The sequence below is a fragment of the Staurois parvus genome, unplaced genomic scaffold (genome assembly GCF_062004578.1).
Source record: "Staurois parvus isolate SC_StPar_1 unplaced genomic scaffold, SC_StPar_1.0 ptg000493l, whole genome shotgun sequence".
Classification (NCBI taxonomy): Eukaryota; Metazoa; Chordata; class Amphibia; order Anura; family Ranidae; genus Staurois; species Staurois parvus.
The window spans coordinates 1,109,861-1,127,264 of NW_028318289.1; the positions used below are offsets into that span (position 1 = coordinate 1,109,861).

A 17,404-nucleotide genomic window follows, 5' to 3' on the forward strand; every position below is an offset into this window, starting at 1 on the left:
CCCTCTCACAGGTCTTCTACATCTTGACCCCATATCTGGCACGCTTGCAGGGGAGAAATTGTTTGAATGCAAGGCGGCCAGAAAAATTAATGAGGGACTCATCAACGCAGATGTTTTGCTGGGGAATATAGACATCTGCAAATGTTTGGTTAAGGTAATTTGCGAGGGGCTGAATTTTGTGGAGCCGGTCAAATTCAGGGTTACCCAGAGGATGACAGAGCATAAAACACATTATACTCTCATATCTATGCCTGGCCATGGCAGCAGAGAACACGGCATATGATGAATCGGGTCTGCGGACCAATACAACCGCAATTCATTTCTTTTAGTAATGCCCATGTTGAGGGTTAGGCCCCAAAAAAATGTAAATTCGAAAACCGTAATAAGTTTCCATGCGAATGGTCTGGCAAGGTTTGAATTTTGGTTGGCGGCGATAAATTGTTGTGCATATAAATTGCTTTAATCCACAATCAACGCATACAGATATTCCGTAAAAAACATCTCCAAAAATCAAGGAGGTATGTGAAAGACCAAGATGTACTAGACCACTGGTACTCGACAGTTCACCAAAAGGTAGAGCGGCACTAGTACTGACATTCTGCTGCATATGAGAGTCATCAAAATTTACCGGCAAGTGCTAACAGAGATCAGGCCTGATTCTGCGAACATTGCGGTTTTGTGTGCAATGTATCAAGTGACAGTGACCTACTGACACTGCACTTGCTGGGGGAGAAGGGGGGTAAGCGTAGGGGCTAAACGCAGGTGCTGGCAGGTGCCGGGGCTGATCCCACTAACGTTGCGTTTTTGGGGACGCTATACTAATGTGAACGCTGGTATAGTGCTGACCTGATCAAAGATATTGACCCGTTTAAACACTATACTAGCAATGGAGGCTTATTGTACATGAGCGTGCTCCTGGCAATCAAGGGGTTAAATGTGATGATTGGTGTACTGACGGGCAATCTGACACTATCTGGGAGGGGCATGAAAACCATGGGAGCGCAAATCATGTATATATATTTGATTTTGCGCACCCATGCCGCCCTGTAGCAGTATTTCTGCTATAGGGTGGTTAGGAAGTGGTTACAGAAGAGGTTTGTGTTACGGCGCTGCGTTACTTTAACTGACAATTGCGTGGTCATGCAACACTGCACCCAAATTAAATTTACCTCTTTTTTTTCCACAAATTGAGCTTTCTTTCGGTGGTATTTGATCGTCTGTGCGTTTTTTATTTTTTGCACTATAAAAAAAAAAGGCTGACAATTTTGAGAAAAAAAAACATTTTGGACTTTTTGCTATAAAACATGTCCAGTAAAAAAAGTTAAAAAATAAAATTTTGTCATAAATTTGGTCAAAATGCATTCTGGGACATCTTTGCTAAAAAAAACAAACAAACAATACGTGTAAATTGGTTTACGTGAAAGTTATAGCGTTTATAAATGGCGGGAAAGATACTGGGATTTTTTTTTTTTATCAATGGTGGCGATCAGCGACTTATGGCGGCAATCAGTGACTTATGGCTGCGATCAGCGACTTATGACAGGACTGCGGGACTGCGGTGGACATTCTGACACGGGGGGAACTGGAACGGGGGGTCATTGACATCCCCAGTGACACCAATACAGTGATCAGTGCAAAAAAAAAAATACTGACACTGTACTAATGGCACTGGGGAGGAAGGGGTTAACTTTTTTATTCAATGAAAGGGTTAACTGTGTGAGGGGAGTGTTTTACTAGGGGGCGGGGGTGTGTACTGCACGGAGACACACTGATTCGGACAGATAAACTCTTCTGTCCCGATCAGCATGTTAGGAGCTGTCAGGGAACTGATAGAGAGCAGAGCTGTGTGTAAACTAATCGCCAGGAAACGGCCGGTAATGACTGACCGTGATCCGGCGACTGACATCCGCGGCCGTGATCGGCGGGACAGGTAGGGTGGTGGCGCGCCTCGCACGCACCCCCTACCTGTTTTGCAATAGCACGTATTAAAACGTGCTTTTGCGCAGCCGTGCCGCCCTGCAAACATTTTTATGCAGTGGCTAGTCTTCAAGTGGTTAATGATTCATACTCTGAATGTTCTTGGGTCATAAGTGGTGTACCCCAAGGTTCAGTGTTGGGACACTTACTTTTTAATATATTTATAAACGATATAGAGTCTGGGATTATAAATCCCATTTCAGTATTTGCAGATGACACCAATCTGTGCAGTGGAATAACGTCCTTAAAGGATGTCTTCAACTTACAAGCCAACTGTCAAGGTCCTACCTTTCCTCAGGGCTTATGCTGCTCCATGTGCTGGCATCCATCCTAGACTCTTGTCTTGTTTTTATATTAATAAACCTACCTTTAATTGCACCTCCTTGTGTGTCTGGCTCCTCGCTCCCTGACACCAACCTCAATGCACTGTGTAATTGGGCAACTATGTGGCAAATGAGATTTAATGTTGATAAATGTAAGGTTCTGCACTTGGGGGCTAAGAATATGCATGCATCATACCTACTAGGGGGGGTACAACTGGGGGAATCAATGGTGGAGAAGGATCTGGGAGTTCTAGTAGATCACAAGCTTAAGAATAGCATGCAATGCCAAGCTGCGGTTTCTAAAGCGAGCAAAATTTTCTCTTGTATTAAAAGAGGTATAGACTCCAGAGAGAGAGAGATATCATATTACCCCGGTACAAATCATTAGTAAAACCTCATCTGGAATATGCAGTTCAGTTTTGGGCACTAAATTCACAAAAAGAATATTGGGGAACTGGAGAAAGTACAGAGAAGGGCAACCAAACTGATAAGAGGCATGGAGGAGCTCAGCTATGAGGAAAGATTAGAGGAACTGAATTCTCTCTTGAGAAGAGGAGAGTAAGGGGGGATATGATTACCATGTATAATACATAAGGGGGGATATGATTACCATGTATAATACATAAGGGGGGATATGATCTCCATGTATAATACATAAGGGGGGATATGATCTCCATGTATAATACATAAGGGGGGATATGATTACCATGTATAATACATAAGGGGGGATATGATCTCCATGTATAATACATAAGCGGGGATATGATCTCCATGTATAATACATAAGGGGGGATATGATCGCCATGTATAATACATAAGGGAGGATATGATCGCCATGTATAACACATAAGGGAGGATATGATCGCCATGTATAATACATAAGGGGGGATATGATCGCCATGTATAAATACATCATTGGTTCATATAGTGAACTCGGTATAGAGTTGGTCACCCTGAGGTCATCACAGAGGACAAGGGGGCACTGTTTATGTCTGGAGGAAAACAAATTTAATCTCCAAATATGGAAAGGTTTCTTCACAGTAAGAGCTGTGAAAATGTGGAATAGACTCCCTCAAGAGTTGATTCTGGCCAGATAAGTACAGTTGCAAGAAAAAGTATGTGAACCCCTTGGGATTACGTGGAGTTTTGCATGAATTGGGCATAAAATGTGCTCTGAACGTCATCTAAGTCACAACAATAGAAGAACACAGTCTGCTGAACATAATACTACACAAACATTAGATGTTGCCATGGTTTAATTGCACACAACATGTAAACATTCACAGTGCAGGGAGGAAAAAATATGTGAGGCCCTAACTGAATGACTTCTCCCAGAGCTAATTGGAGCCAGGAGTGAGTCAACCTTGACTCCAATCAGTGTGATGATATTGGATGTGTTGCTGACAGCTGTCCTGCCCTTAAAAAACACACACCTGTTTTGGGTTTACTGGTTTCAAGAAGCACTGTCTGGTGTGAACCATGCCTCGCAGAAAAGAGCTCTCAGAAGACCTACCATCAAGAATTGTTGACTTGCATGAAGCTGGAAAGGGTTACAAAAGTATCTCCAAAAGCCTTGATGTTCATGTGTCCACGGTAAGACAGACTGTCTACAAATGGAGAAAGTTTAGCACTGTTGCTACTCTCCCTAGGCGTGGTCGTCCTGTAAAAATGACTGCAAGAGCACAGCGCAGAATGCTGCATGAGGTAAAGAAGAATCCCAGAGTGTCAGCTAAAGACCTACAGAAATCTCTGGCACATGCTAACATTTTTTGTTGACACATCTACAATAAGGAAAACATGAAACAAGAATGGAGTACATGGGAAGACACCACGGAGGAAGCCATTGCTGTCCAAAAAGAAGATTGCAGCACGTTTGAAGTTTGCAAAAGAGGACCTGGATGTTCCACAGCACTACTGGCAAAATATACTGTGGACAGATGAAACCAAGATTGAGTTGTTTGGGAAGAACACACAACACTATGTGTGGAGAAAAAAAGGCCCAGCACACCAACATCAAAACCTCATCCCCACTGTAAAACATGGCGGAGGGAGCATCATGGTTTGGGGCTGCTTTGCTGCCTCAGGGCCTGGATGGATTGTTGTCATTGATGGGAAAATGAATTACAGAGTTTATCAAGACATTTTGCAGGAAAACGTACGACCATCTGTCCACCAACTGAAGCTCCGCAGAGGATGGGTGATGCAACAGGACAATGACCCAAAGCATACAAGTCATTCAACAAAACAATGGCTGCAACAGCACAGAATACGCCTTCTGGAGTGGCCCAGTCAGAGTCCTGACCTCAACCCGATTGAAATGCTGTGGCATGACCTTAAGAGAGCGATTCACACCAGACATCCCAAGAATATTGCTACACTGAAACAGTTTTGTGAAGAGGAGTGGTCCAAAATTACTCCAGATCGTGGTGCAGGTCTGATCTGCAACTACAGGAAACGTTTGGTTGAGGTTATTGCTGCCAAAGGAGGGTCAACCAGTTATTAAGTCCAAAGGTTCACATACTATTTCCTCCCTGCACTGTGAATGTTTACATGTTATGTGCAATTAAACCATGGCAACATCTAATGTTTGTGTAGTATTATGTTCAGCAGACTGTGTTCTTCTATTGTTGTGACTTAGATGACGTTCAGAGCACATTTTATGCCCAATTCATGCAAAACTCCACGTAATCCCAAGGGGTTCACATACTTTTTCTTGCAACTGTAGATTGCTTTAAAAAAGGCCTGGATTCTTTGTTAGATACACAGAATATAACTGGATACTAACATTTATAGGTAAAGTTGATCCAGGGAATATCTGATTGCCTCTCGGAGGATCAGGAAGGAATTTTTCCCCCTGCAGGAGCAAATTGCACTATTATTATTATTATTATTATACAGTATTTATAAAGCGCCAATAGTTCGCTCAGCGCTGTACATTACAAAGGGAGACAGAACATGTGACAGAACAATACCAATACAATGCAAAACATGAGGGGATCAAGGGCCCTGCTCTTTCGAGCTTACAATCTAGGCACTATGCTTTGCTGGGTTTTTTGCCTTCCTCTGGATCAACTGTGGGTATAGGATTATATATTTTTTTTAATGGTTGAACTGGATGGACCTTTGTCTTTTTTCAGCCAGACTAACTATGTAACTATGTAGCTACCATGGAGGAAGGGGTAGTGGGGTTGCACTTGGGAGATGATTATTAAGTGATCTGGGGGTTTGGCTTTACACTGACATTGCCTCCTAGCTCTGAATGGGTATGATGTCTACAAACATCAGAAAATATTGGCCAATCCGGCAGTTTACAGTTGGATATGGGGATTATTTTAGCTAGGCACCACCTGGCCTGACATTCTTGGGTAGACAGTGGACACCTGGTTTCTTTTGTATTTAGAATTATATTATAGTATATCCTATGTTATAAAAAATAGTGCTGATCGTGTCCATAAAGTGTTCAGATCTGGAAAGGTCCAGTTGAAGCTTTGATTTTCATTATTGTAGTCAGGTTCTAAAGATCATAAAAAGTAATATTTTTTTATTTTATTGTACTATTGTGCTGCAACCAGCAAAAAAATCCTTGTGCTCACAACATGTTGGAAATTCAGACAGCTGGTCGACACATAGCAAAGGAGTTTGGGTCTCCTATTAAAATACTGTTTAGTAAATGACTGCTCAGGGGTTTTGTATGACTGATGTAAATGTACATGTAAAGTGCTGCATAAAATCATGGCACTATATAAGCACCTGTAATAAATAAATAAATATAAAGTTGCCATCCTTTTGAAATCTGATGAGAAAACAATTGGTACATTGACGTACTGACAAGCCGTAGCAAATAGTCAATGACAGATGAAATGCAATTGGTTGCTACAGGTTATTTTGCATTGTGCTATCTTATTGCATATGCCTGATACAACCATGTTAGAAGACTGACTCCATTGTTCTCTGTTTGTCTCCACAGACATGATCCGTCTACTGCTTCTGCTTCTGCTGGGAACAGTCTATGCTCAGGCACCGGGTGAGCTGACAATCTATATATAATCACAGCATTTTTGTATTTTCATGATTTGTTCCTTTTTTTGTTCCTTTTTACATTCATATAAAAATTTGGGGGTGCATCCTCTAGTGATCATCTTTAGGTCAGACACTCAGTCAGCAGATTACCATATATTAGACATTTCAATGGCTATGAGTAAATTGATTAGACATCACACCCAACCTGCAGGTTATTTTGTTAACTTGGTTTAAATTGGGGCTTTTTTTCCCTAAAAACAAAAAATAAAAATAGTTGCAGGAAAACTCAACTACAAACCCTCCCTCCCCCCCCCCCCCCACACACACACCCTCCAAACTGCATTGAATAGTGGGTATGGACAATTTCACTAACAGCGGGAGAGTCTTAAAGGGGTGGTAAATACCAGGAGAGCATAACGTACAGAATGCAGAGTTGGGGGTGGGTTAACCATAGCGTTCAGAAGTGTGCTATGTATTTAGTGCAATGTTCAAGGGTGCACTGCATACAGAGTTCAGGGGTGCACTACCCACAGAATGCAAAGTTCAGGGGTGCACTATGTGCAGAGTTCAGGGGTGTGCTACATACAGAGTGAAACGTTAAGGGGTGCACTATGTGCAGAGTTCAGGGGTGTGCTACATACAGAGTAAAAAGTTCAGGGGTGCACTCTGTGCAGAGTTCAGGGCTGTGCTACGTACATAGTGCAGAGTTCAGGGGTGCGTTGCATACATAGTGAAGAGTTCAGGGGTGCACTGCATACAGGGTGCAGAGTTCAGGAATGCGCTACACACAGATTGCAGGGTTCAGCCCTTTTCCACGGCTGCTAACCTCGGCATCCCCCATCAATATCTCACTTTCACCCCTCTTCAGTTCTGATCTCGGCATGCACCCCCCCCCCCTCCTCCAATATCCCCTTCTCCCCCCCCCCCCCCCAGAAAAAATGCCAACTTCTTCTTTCAGATGTCTTACGTTTGTTGCCGTATTAAGCTGAAGCACCCAGCCAGATCTTGTACCTCCGTGCCTGCAGGAGATCATCCAGTGGGGGTGTCGGCATCTGCACTGCACCCCAGGCACCTGCATCTTCCTTATCCACATCCTGCACTCAGTGGGAGCCTGAGAAATCAGATCCGTGAGAGCCATTGGGAGACAAGCTGTCACTTGTAAACACAGTGATAGTGGTGAGAAGAGAGCAGAGGATCTAAGCCAGAGGTGGTGGAACGAAGTTTTGCTAATTTCAAGCTGAAAAAAAATCTCTGGTTTAAATCTTTTAAGTACATTTTAGGAGCTAATAAAAAAAAGGTGTGCAAAGTCTTTCTTTTCTTTAGAAATCATCCACAAAATTAGTAGAAAAGGATGTACCATGCCACAATGCTGCAGAGAAGGAGCCTTACTTTTTGTTGGAAGCAGTGGTTTCTCTACAGAGGTCCAGCACAACCCCTTCTAAGTCAGAGCCATAGCATTCCAATCAGCACCGAGCATTAACTTTGCCTGTTGCAGAGCTATAGGTCTGACTCAGCTAGGAGAGTGTTGGGCATCTGCAGAGAGACCACTGCTTCCCCCACAGAGGGCTAAGTTTATTCTCTGCAGCATGCTGGCAGCAGACCAACTTTTCTACTCTTGTTGGGGCTGCTTTTTTGCAGACACAAACTTTTCACATCTCGTGTGTGTGAACGCACCTGAACAATATTAAGCAGAATTAAACTGAAAGTATGACCCAGAGAGAGAGAGAATGAACAGAGGGTCACATGACTAAAGGGAGGAACAGGTCCGAGAGGGGTTAAAATTTGGGTAGTTTAGTGGTGAAAGGGCATAGTTCTTACCTGGCTGGAGGTATAAGTTCGGATGGGCAGGGCAAAGCCGCAAGGCATGGTAGTTATTCATTCCGGAAAGTTCTGGTGAGGAGGAAACTTCCCTTCCCTCCCGCCCTATATTCTGGGTGACTGGGGTTCTTGGGGTTGTGGGGTACTATTTTGTGAGTGCACATTTAATAGGCAGATAATTATACCAAACCAAAAAAAAAAAAATAGGGAAACCTTGTCACAGCAGTTTAGCAGGTCATTGGGTCTTTGGGGGTCAGTGTGTAACCATAGTGTTACATTAAAAATTGGGGGCCCATCTAGGGTATGGCACTTCCACTTGGTTGGTTATTGGTGGTTATCCCAGGAGCTAGGTCCCCTGGGGGGGGGGGGGGAGTAAGAATGTTTGAGGCCATAGCGTCTTCAACCTGGTCAGGGTGCAGGGGAGTATATGGGTGGTTACAGTGATAAAGTGTGCCTTAAGGACACCCAAAGACCCCTTTCCTGGTTTCATTGTTGTATTTGCATTTGTTGAAATTGTATTAATTGATGTTATTTATTTATTTGTTAATAAAAGGTCTGCTGTGACCATTTAAAACCCATGCCACACAGTTTGTGTCTGTATTGTAAAGGTTAAGGTTTAAGGACCGAGGTTGACAAATCTTTTAGTCAAGGATAAATTAACTTTATTATTATGAAGGTGGGTGGAGTTCTGAGATGTGCTTGGGAGGTCTGCAATTAGGTGCTGCTCAATTCCACCCAGAAATATGTCAATTTTAAGCAAAGAGAAAGATAATCCAATTAGAATGGCGGATGAATTTATCTCCACACTTCCCCTTCCATGCAGTAACTCAGATCAGTTGGCACAGCAAGATCATGGTGTAGTTTGGCACAAAATTGAATTTCTAATTTTAAAACATTTCAATCTTTTTCAGAAGATTTTGAAAATGATGTTGAAGACGATGACATGTCTGAGGACCTAGAGGAAACTGATCTCAATGACCTCGAGTTAGAGACGAGTCACAATACCTCCCTGGAATGTGACTCAGAAGCAATCTGCCATTACAGGCTGTACACCCAAGGAAAGAATTTTGGATATGCTCAGGTGCATAAACATGACTGAATGTGCTTTGTTTAGGAATTTAGACATGCCCTGAGGAGGAGGGGCTGGTTGAGGCATAAGTAGAAAGTAGCCATCAGATCCCAGTTGTCAATTTCCACCTGCAGAAGAAGATATGAAAGGCTTAAATAGACATTTTCTTTGTTCAGTGGAGCCAGAGCCAAAACTGTTATTTTTTTTATCCATAGGATAGAGTAAGGATTATTCCAACATTCCCCTGCTGCACTAACTGCTGTCTGTGTCCCCATTTTACTTTTTTTCCACTGCCTGTTCAAGTGAGTGCCTGTCGCCAAAGCAGGAAGCATTTTTTTCCCTGCACTTCCTATTACAGTGACACAGATATCTCCTATTTTACAGTTGTCACTGGGACAGGGTTCCCACTGGAAGATTTCCCCTCCCCTTAAGTTTTCCCCTCCCCTTCAGTTTTCCCCACCCCTTCATTTCTGGTCACGCCTGTAAAATTTTGAGTTTCCCATCACTTTTGGTCCCAGACCAGTAACAAGGATCACCACAATAACTAAAGAGGATGAATCTCCTCCACAGTGCTACAAACAACAGAAATGTGACAGAGGCTCCTTCATTAACCCCTTTATTATTATTATTATTATTATTACTATACAGTATTTATAAAGCGCCAACAGTTCACTCAGCGCTGTACATTACAAAGGGGGACAGAACATGCGACAGTACAGTAACAATACAATGTGATGCACGAGGGGATTCGAGGGCCTTGCTATTTCGAGCTAACACTCTAGGAGGGAGGGGATAGTGGTAGAGGAGGAGATAGCTGTGGGGGATGGAGTGGTAGGAAGAGTGGAGGAGGTCAGCAAATTAGCAGGGGGTGGGGTAGGCTTCCCTGAAAAGGTGGGTTTTCAGGGTGCGTCTAAAGGAGAGGAGAGTAGGTGATAGTCTTATGGGTTGGGGCAGGGAGTTCCAGAAGATAGGTGACACCCTGGAGAAATCCTGGAGGCGGGCATGGGAGGAGGAGACCAGGGGGCTAGAGAGAAGGAGGTCTTGTGAGGAGCGGAGTGTGCGTGCTGGGTGGTATTTGGATATTAGGTCGGTGATGTAATTTGGGGCAGTATGGTGGACAGCTTTGTACATCAGTGTTAGGATTTTGAATTTGATCCGTTGCGCAATCGGAAGCCAGGGGAGGGATTGGCAGAGGGGGGTGGCGGAAACGGAGCGGTTGGTAAGGTGAATGAGTCTGGCTGCCGTATTCAGGATCGACTGGAGTGAGGATAGCCTGTGGCGAGGCAGGCCAGTGAGGAGGGAGTTGCAGTAATCGAGTCGTGATATGATGAGGGAGTGGATGATCTGTTTAGTGGTTTCTGGCGTTAGGAACGTGCGGATTTTAGCGATGTTGCGGAGGTGGAGTCTGCATGAGTTTGTTAGTGATTGGACTTGGGGCTGGAAGGATAGGTTGGAGTCCAGAATGACACCAAGTACTCTGGCCTGCGAAGTGGGCCTAATAGTGGCATTGTTGGACGTGATGGAGAAATCAATGGGGACTGGTGTGCGGGCTGGGGGGGAAGACTAGGAGCTCAGTTTTGGAGAGGTTCAGTTTAAGGAAGTGGAGCGACATCCAGTCTGATATGTTGTTCAGTAGGTTTGTGATTTGGGTGGACACTGAGGGGTTGAGGCGAGGGGTTGAGAGAGAGATTTGTGTGTCATCGGCATAGAGGTGGTAGTTGAAGCCGTGAGAGTGTATGAGTTGGCCAAGGGAGAAGGTGTAGATGGAGAAGAGAAGGGGCCCGAAGACGGAGCCTTGAGGGACCCCAACAGAGAGGGGGAGTGAGGGGGAGTTGATAGCGTTATAGGTAATGCTGAAAGAGCGTTGTGATAGGTAGGATGAGAACCAGGAGAGAGCGGAATCTCTGAGGCCGAGGGAGTGTAGTTTTTTGAGGAGGAGGGGGTGGTCAACTGTGCCGAAGGCCACGGAGAGGTCAAGGAGTAGCTGAATAGTGAATAGTGGCCATTAGCTTTGGCGGTTAGAAGGTCGTTGGAGAGTTTGAGTAAGACAGTTTTGGTGGAGTGTAGGGGACGGAAGCCAGACTGTATTGGATCGAGGAGGTTGTTGTCATTGAGGTGAGAGCTTAGGCGAGTGTAGACTAAGCGCTCGAGGAGTTTGGATGTGAATGGGAGCAGGGAGATGGGTCTGAGGTTGTTTGGGTCATTGGGGTCCAGGGAGGGCTTTTTAAGTATGCGGGGTGATGTGTGCATGCTTCAGAAGGGAGGGGAATGGGCCGGAAGAGAGGGAGAGATTAAAGATGTGGGTGAGGGAGCATAGGATGGAGGGGGAAGGAGGTCATAGGAGTTGTAAGGGGATAGGGTCAAGGGGGCAGGTGGTGAACGGGCATCAGAGAAGACCTTGGAGACCTCCTCGATGGTAGTAAGGTCAAAGGTGTGGAGTGTTGAGGGGGCTTCAGTTTGAGGAATGTTGGGTGGGGTGGAAGTCAGAGCAGTGGTGGGGCCATGGGAGAGGGATGATGAGGGGGTAGCTGTGTGAGAGGGGATGGGGTTTGAGGGAGTTTGAGCAGGGACAAAGTCTTTGCGGAGTGTGCCGAGGGAGAGGGGTGATGAGGGGGTTGCTGTGTGAGAGGGGACGGGTTTGGGGGGAGTGTGAGCTGCGGCTATGTCCTTGAGAATTGTGTCAATCTTCTTTTTGAAGTGATTGGCAATCTATAGGGCGGTGAGTGAGGTGCTGGGTGGAGGTGGGGGCGGAGAGATTAGAGAGTTAAAGGTGGAGAAGAGTCAGCGAGGATTGGAGGAGAGGGTCTTGATGAGGATCTGGAAGTAGGCTTTCTTGGCAGCATGGAGGGAGGAGGTGTAGGTGTGGAAGGCAGATTTATAGTGGGTGAAGGCTTGTTGGGATCTGGTTTCGCGCCATAGTTGCTCCAGGGCACGACTGTGTCATTTGAGAGTTTTGGTGTGATCAGTCTGCCAGGGCTGATGTTTCGTGTGGTTAAAGTCAAGGGCTGTTGACAGCGCGTTGTCATAGGCAGTCATAGCCAGGTCAGGGCAATGACAGAGGAAGGATGCTGTCATGGAGTTGATCAGCTGCAGAGTGGAGGGGGGCAGGGTTCAGTTTCCGGAGGTTACGGCTGGTGGTAGTATGACATTTGGAGGGGTAGGCGTTAGAGGACGAGGAGATAGAGAAGGTAATAAGGTCTTGGTCAGAGAGAGGGAAGGTGGTGTTTGTGAGGTTGTGGGGGGGGCAGCAGTTGGAGAAGACAAGGTCCAGGATATTTCCGCCGGAGTGGGTGGTGGATTGTATGCACTGTGCGAGTGCAAAAGAGGAGGTTAAGTGGAGGAGTTGGGATGTGGCCGGGTTGTCAATGTTGACAGGGATGTTTAAATCCCCAAGGATGATGGTGGGTAGCTCGGAGGAGAGAAAGAAGGGTAACCAGGAGGAAAAGTCATCAAGGAAGCGGGATACGGGTCTAGAAGGCCGGTAGTTTACGTCAATCTTCAGGGGGGTTGGGGAGAATAGTCGGATGCAGTGGGCCTCGAAGGAGGAGAAGGATAGAGAGGGGGGTTTGGGAGGACTCAGAAGGTGCTCTGTGGTGACAGGAGCAGACAAACCCCACCACCTTTACGACCGTTGTGTCTGGGTGAGTGGGTCCAGGTGAGACCTCCATAGGGGAGTGCAGCAGGGGAGGTAGAACCAGTGGCTTGGATCCATGTTTCCGTGATCGCTAGGAGGTTAAGGGAGCTGGAAAACAAAGAGGTTGTGGATGGCGGTGAGTTTGTTGCACACCGATCGGGCGTTCAGGAGTGCGCACTAAAGGGAGCAGGAAACAAGAGATCCCTGTGCTCAAATCCATACAGCTAGTGCATGCATTTATCCATCAGGTGCTAAAGGGGTGTAACCACATTAACTCTAGAAATTCTGAAGGACCCTCTGCACACTGGTATATACCCTTTCAAGCAAACTATGCAATAAATAGGGATATTTGGTTCACACATATTGCAATACATGCTTAAGCTGCCCCTTTAGCACCTGATGGATAAATGCATGCACTAGCTGTATGGATTTGAGCACAGGGATCTCTTGTTTGTTGTATTGTTGGGTCAGTAGCCAGACCTGAACCTTGTAGCTCTCCCCATTGTGTCTTTTCCCCTATGCTAGCATTGTGTCCACAGTAGCACTTGCGTAGGCAGGGCAGAGTAGGACTGGCCATAGAGGGATTACTTTGACGCAGTTGGCCAGCTTAAGCATGTATTGCAATATGTGTGAACCAAATATCCCTATTTATTGCATAGTTTGCTTGAAAGGGTATATACCAGTGTGCAGAGGGTCCTTCAGAATTTCTAAAGGGAGCAGGGGGACAGATACTAAGTTGCGGGGGTTGTGGCAGGACATGGAAGCGGGAGGGTGTTGTGTGGGTGAGCGAGGTGGTGGAGGGCCAGGGTTCGGGGAGATGTCCCCCGCGGTTAGGAGGAGAAGGAGGGTGATAAAGGTGGCATGGGAGCGGGATGTGCAAGAGCATGTGGGTCTGTTAGTGGTGGCGTGTGGGTCGGTGGTGAGAGCCGTAGTGGGGAGATGGAAGTAGTGAGGGTCCGATGTATAGTTGTTTTGTATAGTTGTTTGGGGGGAGTAGGGGGGTAGTGGGAGGAGATTTTGTGAATGGAGGAGAGGAGTACGAGGAGGAGGAGTACAGGTGGCATATTAGGAGGGTGAGCAGAGTGCTGGTCAATTGAGGGATGTGGAAGGTTTCACATCAGGGCATATAGATGCAGAGAGTCTGTCTCGCAGTGGCGGAGGAGTTCATCTGTGGGAGGGGAGGGAGAGTGATGGGCAGCTAGGTCTACTGCTGGCTAGTCACGGCAGTCTGAGGGTGCTGTAGGCCGGCATCTGGAGGTGCCGGAGGGCACGACGTCTGGAGGTGCCGTGGGGCACGGCGTCTGGAGGTGCTGTGGGGTAGTGGCTTGTAGGCCCTGGTGGGATAGTGGCTTGTAGTCCCCAGTGGGATAGTGGCCCGTAGTCCCGGTGGGATAGTGGCCCGTAGTCCCCGGTGGGATAGTGGCCCGTAGTCCCTGGTCAGATAGTGGCTTGTAGTCACTGGTGGGATAGTGGTTTGTAGTACCTGGTGGGGTAGTGGTTTGTAGTCCCTGGTGGGATAGTGGCTTGAAGTCCCTGGTGAGATAGTGGCTTGTAATCCCTGGTGGGATAGTGGCTTGTAGTCCCTGGTGGGATAGTGGCCCGTGGTCCCTGGTGGGATAGTGGCCCGTGGTCCCTGGTGGGATAGTGGCCCGTGGTCCCTGGTGGGATAGTGGCCTGTGGTCCCTGGTGGGGTAATGGCCCGTGGTCCCTGGTGGGATAGTGGCCCGTGGTCCCTGGTGGGGTAGTGGCCCGTGGTCCCTGGTGGGGTAGTGGTTTGTGGTCCTTGGTGGGGTAGTGGTTTGTGGTCCCTGGTGGGGTAGTGGTTTGTCGTCCCTGGTGGGATAGTGGTTTGTAGTCCATGGTGGGTAGTAGGCACCCCTGTTAGTGTCCCTGGTGGCTAGTGGTGTGGTGGCGTCTGGGTTGGGCCCAGCGGGAACGGGCGCCTCTGTAGCGGAGTTGGGGGGCGGAGCGGCAGGGAAGCTCGGCCGGTCGCTTCCCCAGCGTGCCCGACGTACCTGGGCTCAGAGTGGCTGAGTGCCGAGGTGTCAGCGGATCAGCGTGGGGGAAGTCCTGGAGACACGTGGTCCACGCGGATGGATGCCGGGGACGGATGGCCAGGATCGTCCAGGTGGGTGAAGGTGGCCGGGCTCCCGGGAGGTGGCAGGCGGGAACACGGAGGCGACCGGAGCATGTGATTATGCGACTGCTCCGGCCGCCATCTTGGCAAGCATTGATCCCCTTCCCATAGAGTGTACACATACATGCAGCCCTAAAGAAGTGGGTCTTTACCCGTGGGGCAGTAGATATACTATCACGTACCTTTTGATGGAGGCCAATGGAGAGAGGGTTTCCCTTGCGGCTAAGTTCCAGAGTCCGCTGAGAGTGGGACAGAGGGAGTCAGACCCAAAGTTGCACAGGTCGCCTGTAGGAGTGCTGGTTGGTGGTCCACTCAGAAGCGCAGCTGGTGCACGGAGATAGGTCTGCAGACAGGAGGCGCCTGTGCGTGGTATGCAAGCCCTTCCAGGATGTTTACTGGGTAGTCGGTTCAAGCCAAGGTCAGGTACCAGATGGGAATCGGAGCAGACGTAGTCAGATGGGATAGCCGAGGTCATACACAGAGGAGCGAGAGAGAGAGTATCCGTAATCCAAGCCGAGGTCAGATCAGGAGTAAAGCAGAGTAGACAGGTCCAGGAGCAAGCCGAGTCGGTATCAGGAAATCACAGGTCACAATCACAGGAAACAGAAACAAGGCACGGGGAGCTAGAGATCATCCAGAAACTTGAGGAAGTGATGAGCCTCCTTATAAAGGCCGTATGGCACCAAACTGAGGCTGATGCGTGCTTCTGTGGCCATGCAGGCTACTGGCAGAAATGCCAGATCTTCCAGAACTTCTGCCGTGGACAGGACCCTGATATATACAGTACATACCAGTGTTTGTGCTGGGAGTATGATGCACAGCATGCTTCAAGCACAGAGACCGGGCTCTCACTGAGAGCTATGGGTCTCATACTAACTAACGATTGGGAACAAGGAGGACAGATTCCCGATCACCTAATTGCTGTGATAGCCTCTGGATTGGCTATCACAGTGATCATCACTGTACAGCCTACCACTGTTTTTTTTTTTCGCCTCTTAAACTGTGTTTTTCTTCATGGTAGAGGAGAAAAGTGTAAACAAAGATGTGTGTGTTTAAAAAAAAAAAAAAAAAAGATCAGGGTTAGATCTAGGCCAGAATATGATTTAGGGTGCTAACCCTAAACTATATTCTGGCCATGACTGTGACCTAGTCAAAGGTCACGGTCAGAGTCATAGGTTGGAGTCAGTGTATTTTAGGTAGGATTAAAGAAAACATTTTTTTTTAAACTAAATTTTTATTGGATTTTTGTATAAGTACAAGAATACAATCTCGATATATACAAATCTATCAGCCAAAATATGTATAGACCACGAGTACAAAAGCCAGTACAACAACTATAATGGGGAAGAAATAGTGTCAGAAAGACATGTATGATACAACATGGCAGTAAAAAGAGCCGAACTTCAAAATTAAGCAAATCCCTAGGAACGGAAGCTTGGTTGTAGTAGCCTGAACAAAAGTACATCTCTAACTGAGAAGACATTTTAGAACGATTACTGTGTGGGCTAGATACAACTCGGTGAGGCGTGTGCACTACCTGATTAGACAGGGAGGAGGATAACTGAGGGGTGGGGCTAGAAGGTGGGTTTCACACTTGAAGTTTACCCAAAGTGTTGGTTAGTCGAGCTTTGCGATACCAATCTGTATAATGGAAGGGTTCCATTATATGAGCAGCTAATTCAACAGGTGTAAAGGTATGTTCCATGTAGCGTCTCCATCTTGAGATAAAACGCTGTGTGGACTTGAAGTTTTGTGTGATGGTGTCAAGCTTTTCCAAATTTAATAGATTAGTTAGCGCCTGTGTCGTCATTTTGAGAGGTGGGAGGTTTGGTTGGATCCAGGCTTGCATGAGGGCTCTGCGAGCTACTAATAGACAAATGTGTATCCACTGGGGAAGAGCGTTAGGATGTGCCGAATTCGTAGGGTCTTCATAGCTGAACAGAAAGATCATGGGATCTTTGGAAATAGAGATGTTGTATAATTAATGTAATGAAGAACTCCATCCCAGAAAGATGAGACTCAAGCACATTCCCACAAGTAATGAAACAAGGTTGGTCGAGTGTAATCACACATGTTGGGTGGGCGGCGACAGCCGAGTTTGCTGAGAATGGATAATAGGCTCGGTGGATGATTTTAAATTGAGTTTCACGCCATGATTCACAGAGAACAAGCAAAGCAATTTTTCTGTATCCCGATAGTATTTTGTCTGTCCGTAGACAGTATTTGGGTCCATGGTTTAAATGGAGTAAGGTGGTATTTTGCAGATTGATGAGAGATTAGATGAGAGTAGATATCTGAAATGGAGAAGCGGTCTTGTCACAGTAGAATCTAAATGAAAGGAGCGGTGAAAAGAAAACATTTTTAAGTTAGTATCAGTCTGTGTGTTTTAAGTAGGATATAAAAAGCAAAGTGCGCACCATTGTTTC

General features: G+C 46.6%; 1 protein-coding gene across 2 annotated transcripts in view; it reads left to right on the top strand.

The window, feature by feature from the left end:
• Positions 1-17,404, top strand: part of LOC149452172 (bone marrow proteoglycan-like) — a 42,747-nt gene that overhangs the window by 10,001 nt on the left and 15,342 nt on the right. Inside the window, exons 2-3 of one of the 2 annotated variants that reach the window (XM_089689696.1) lie at positions 6,268-6,324; positions 9,050-9,219. In XM_089689696.1, coding sequence (XP_089545822.1) covers positions 6,270-6,324; positions 9,050-9,219 — 225 coding nt within the window. In that variant the 5' untranslated portion in view covers positions 6,268-6,269. The remainder of the gene's footprint in view (positions 1-6,267; positions 6,325-9,049; positions 9,220-17,404) is intronic. The other variant, XM_089689697.1, reaches the window with a different exon arrangement.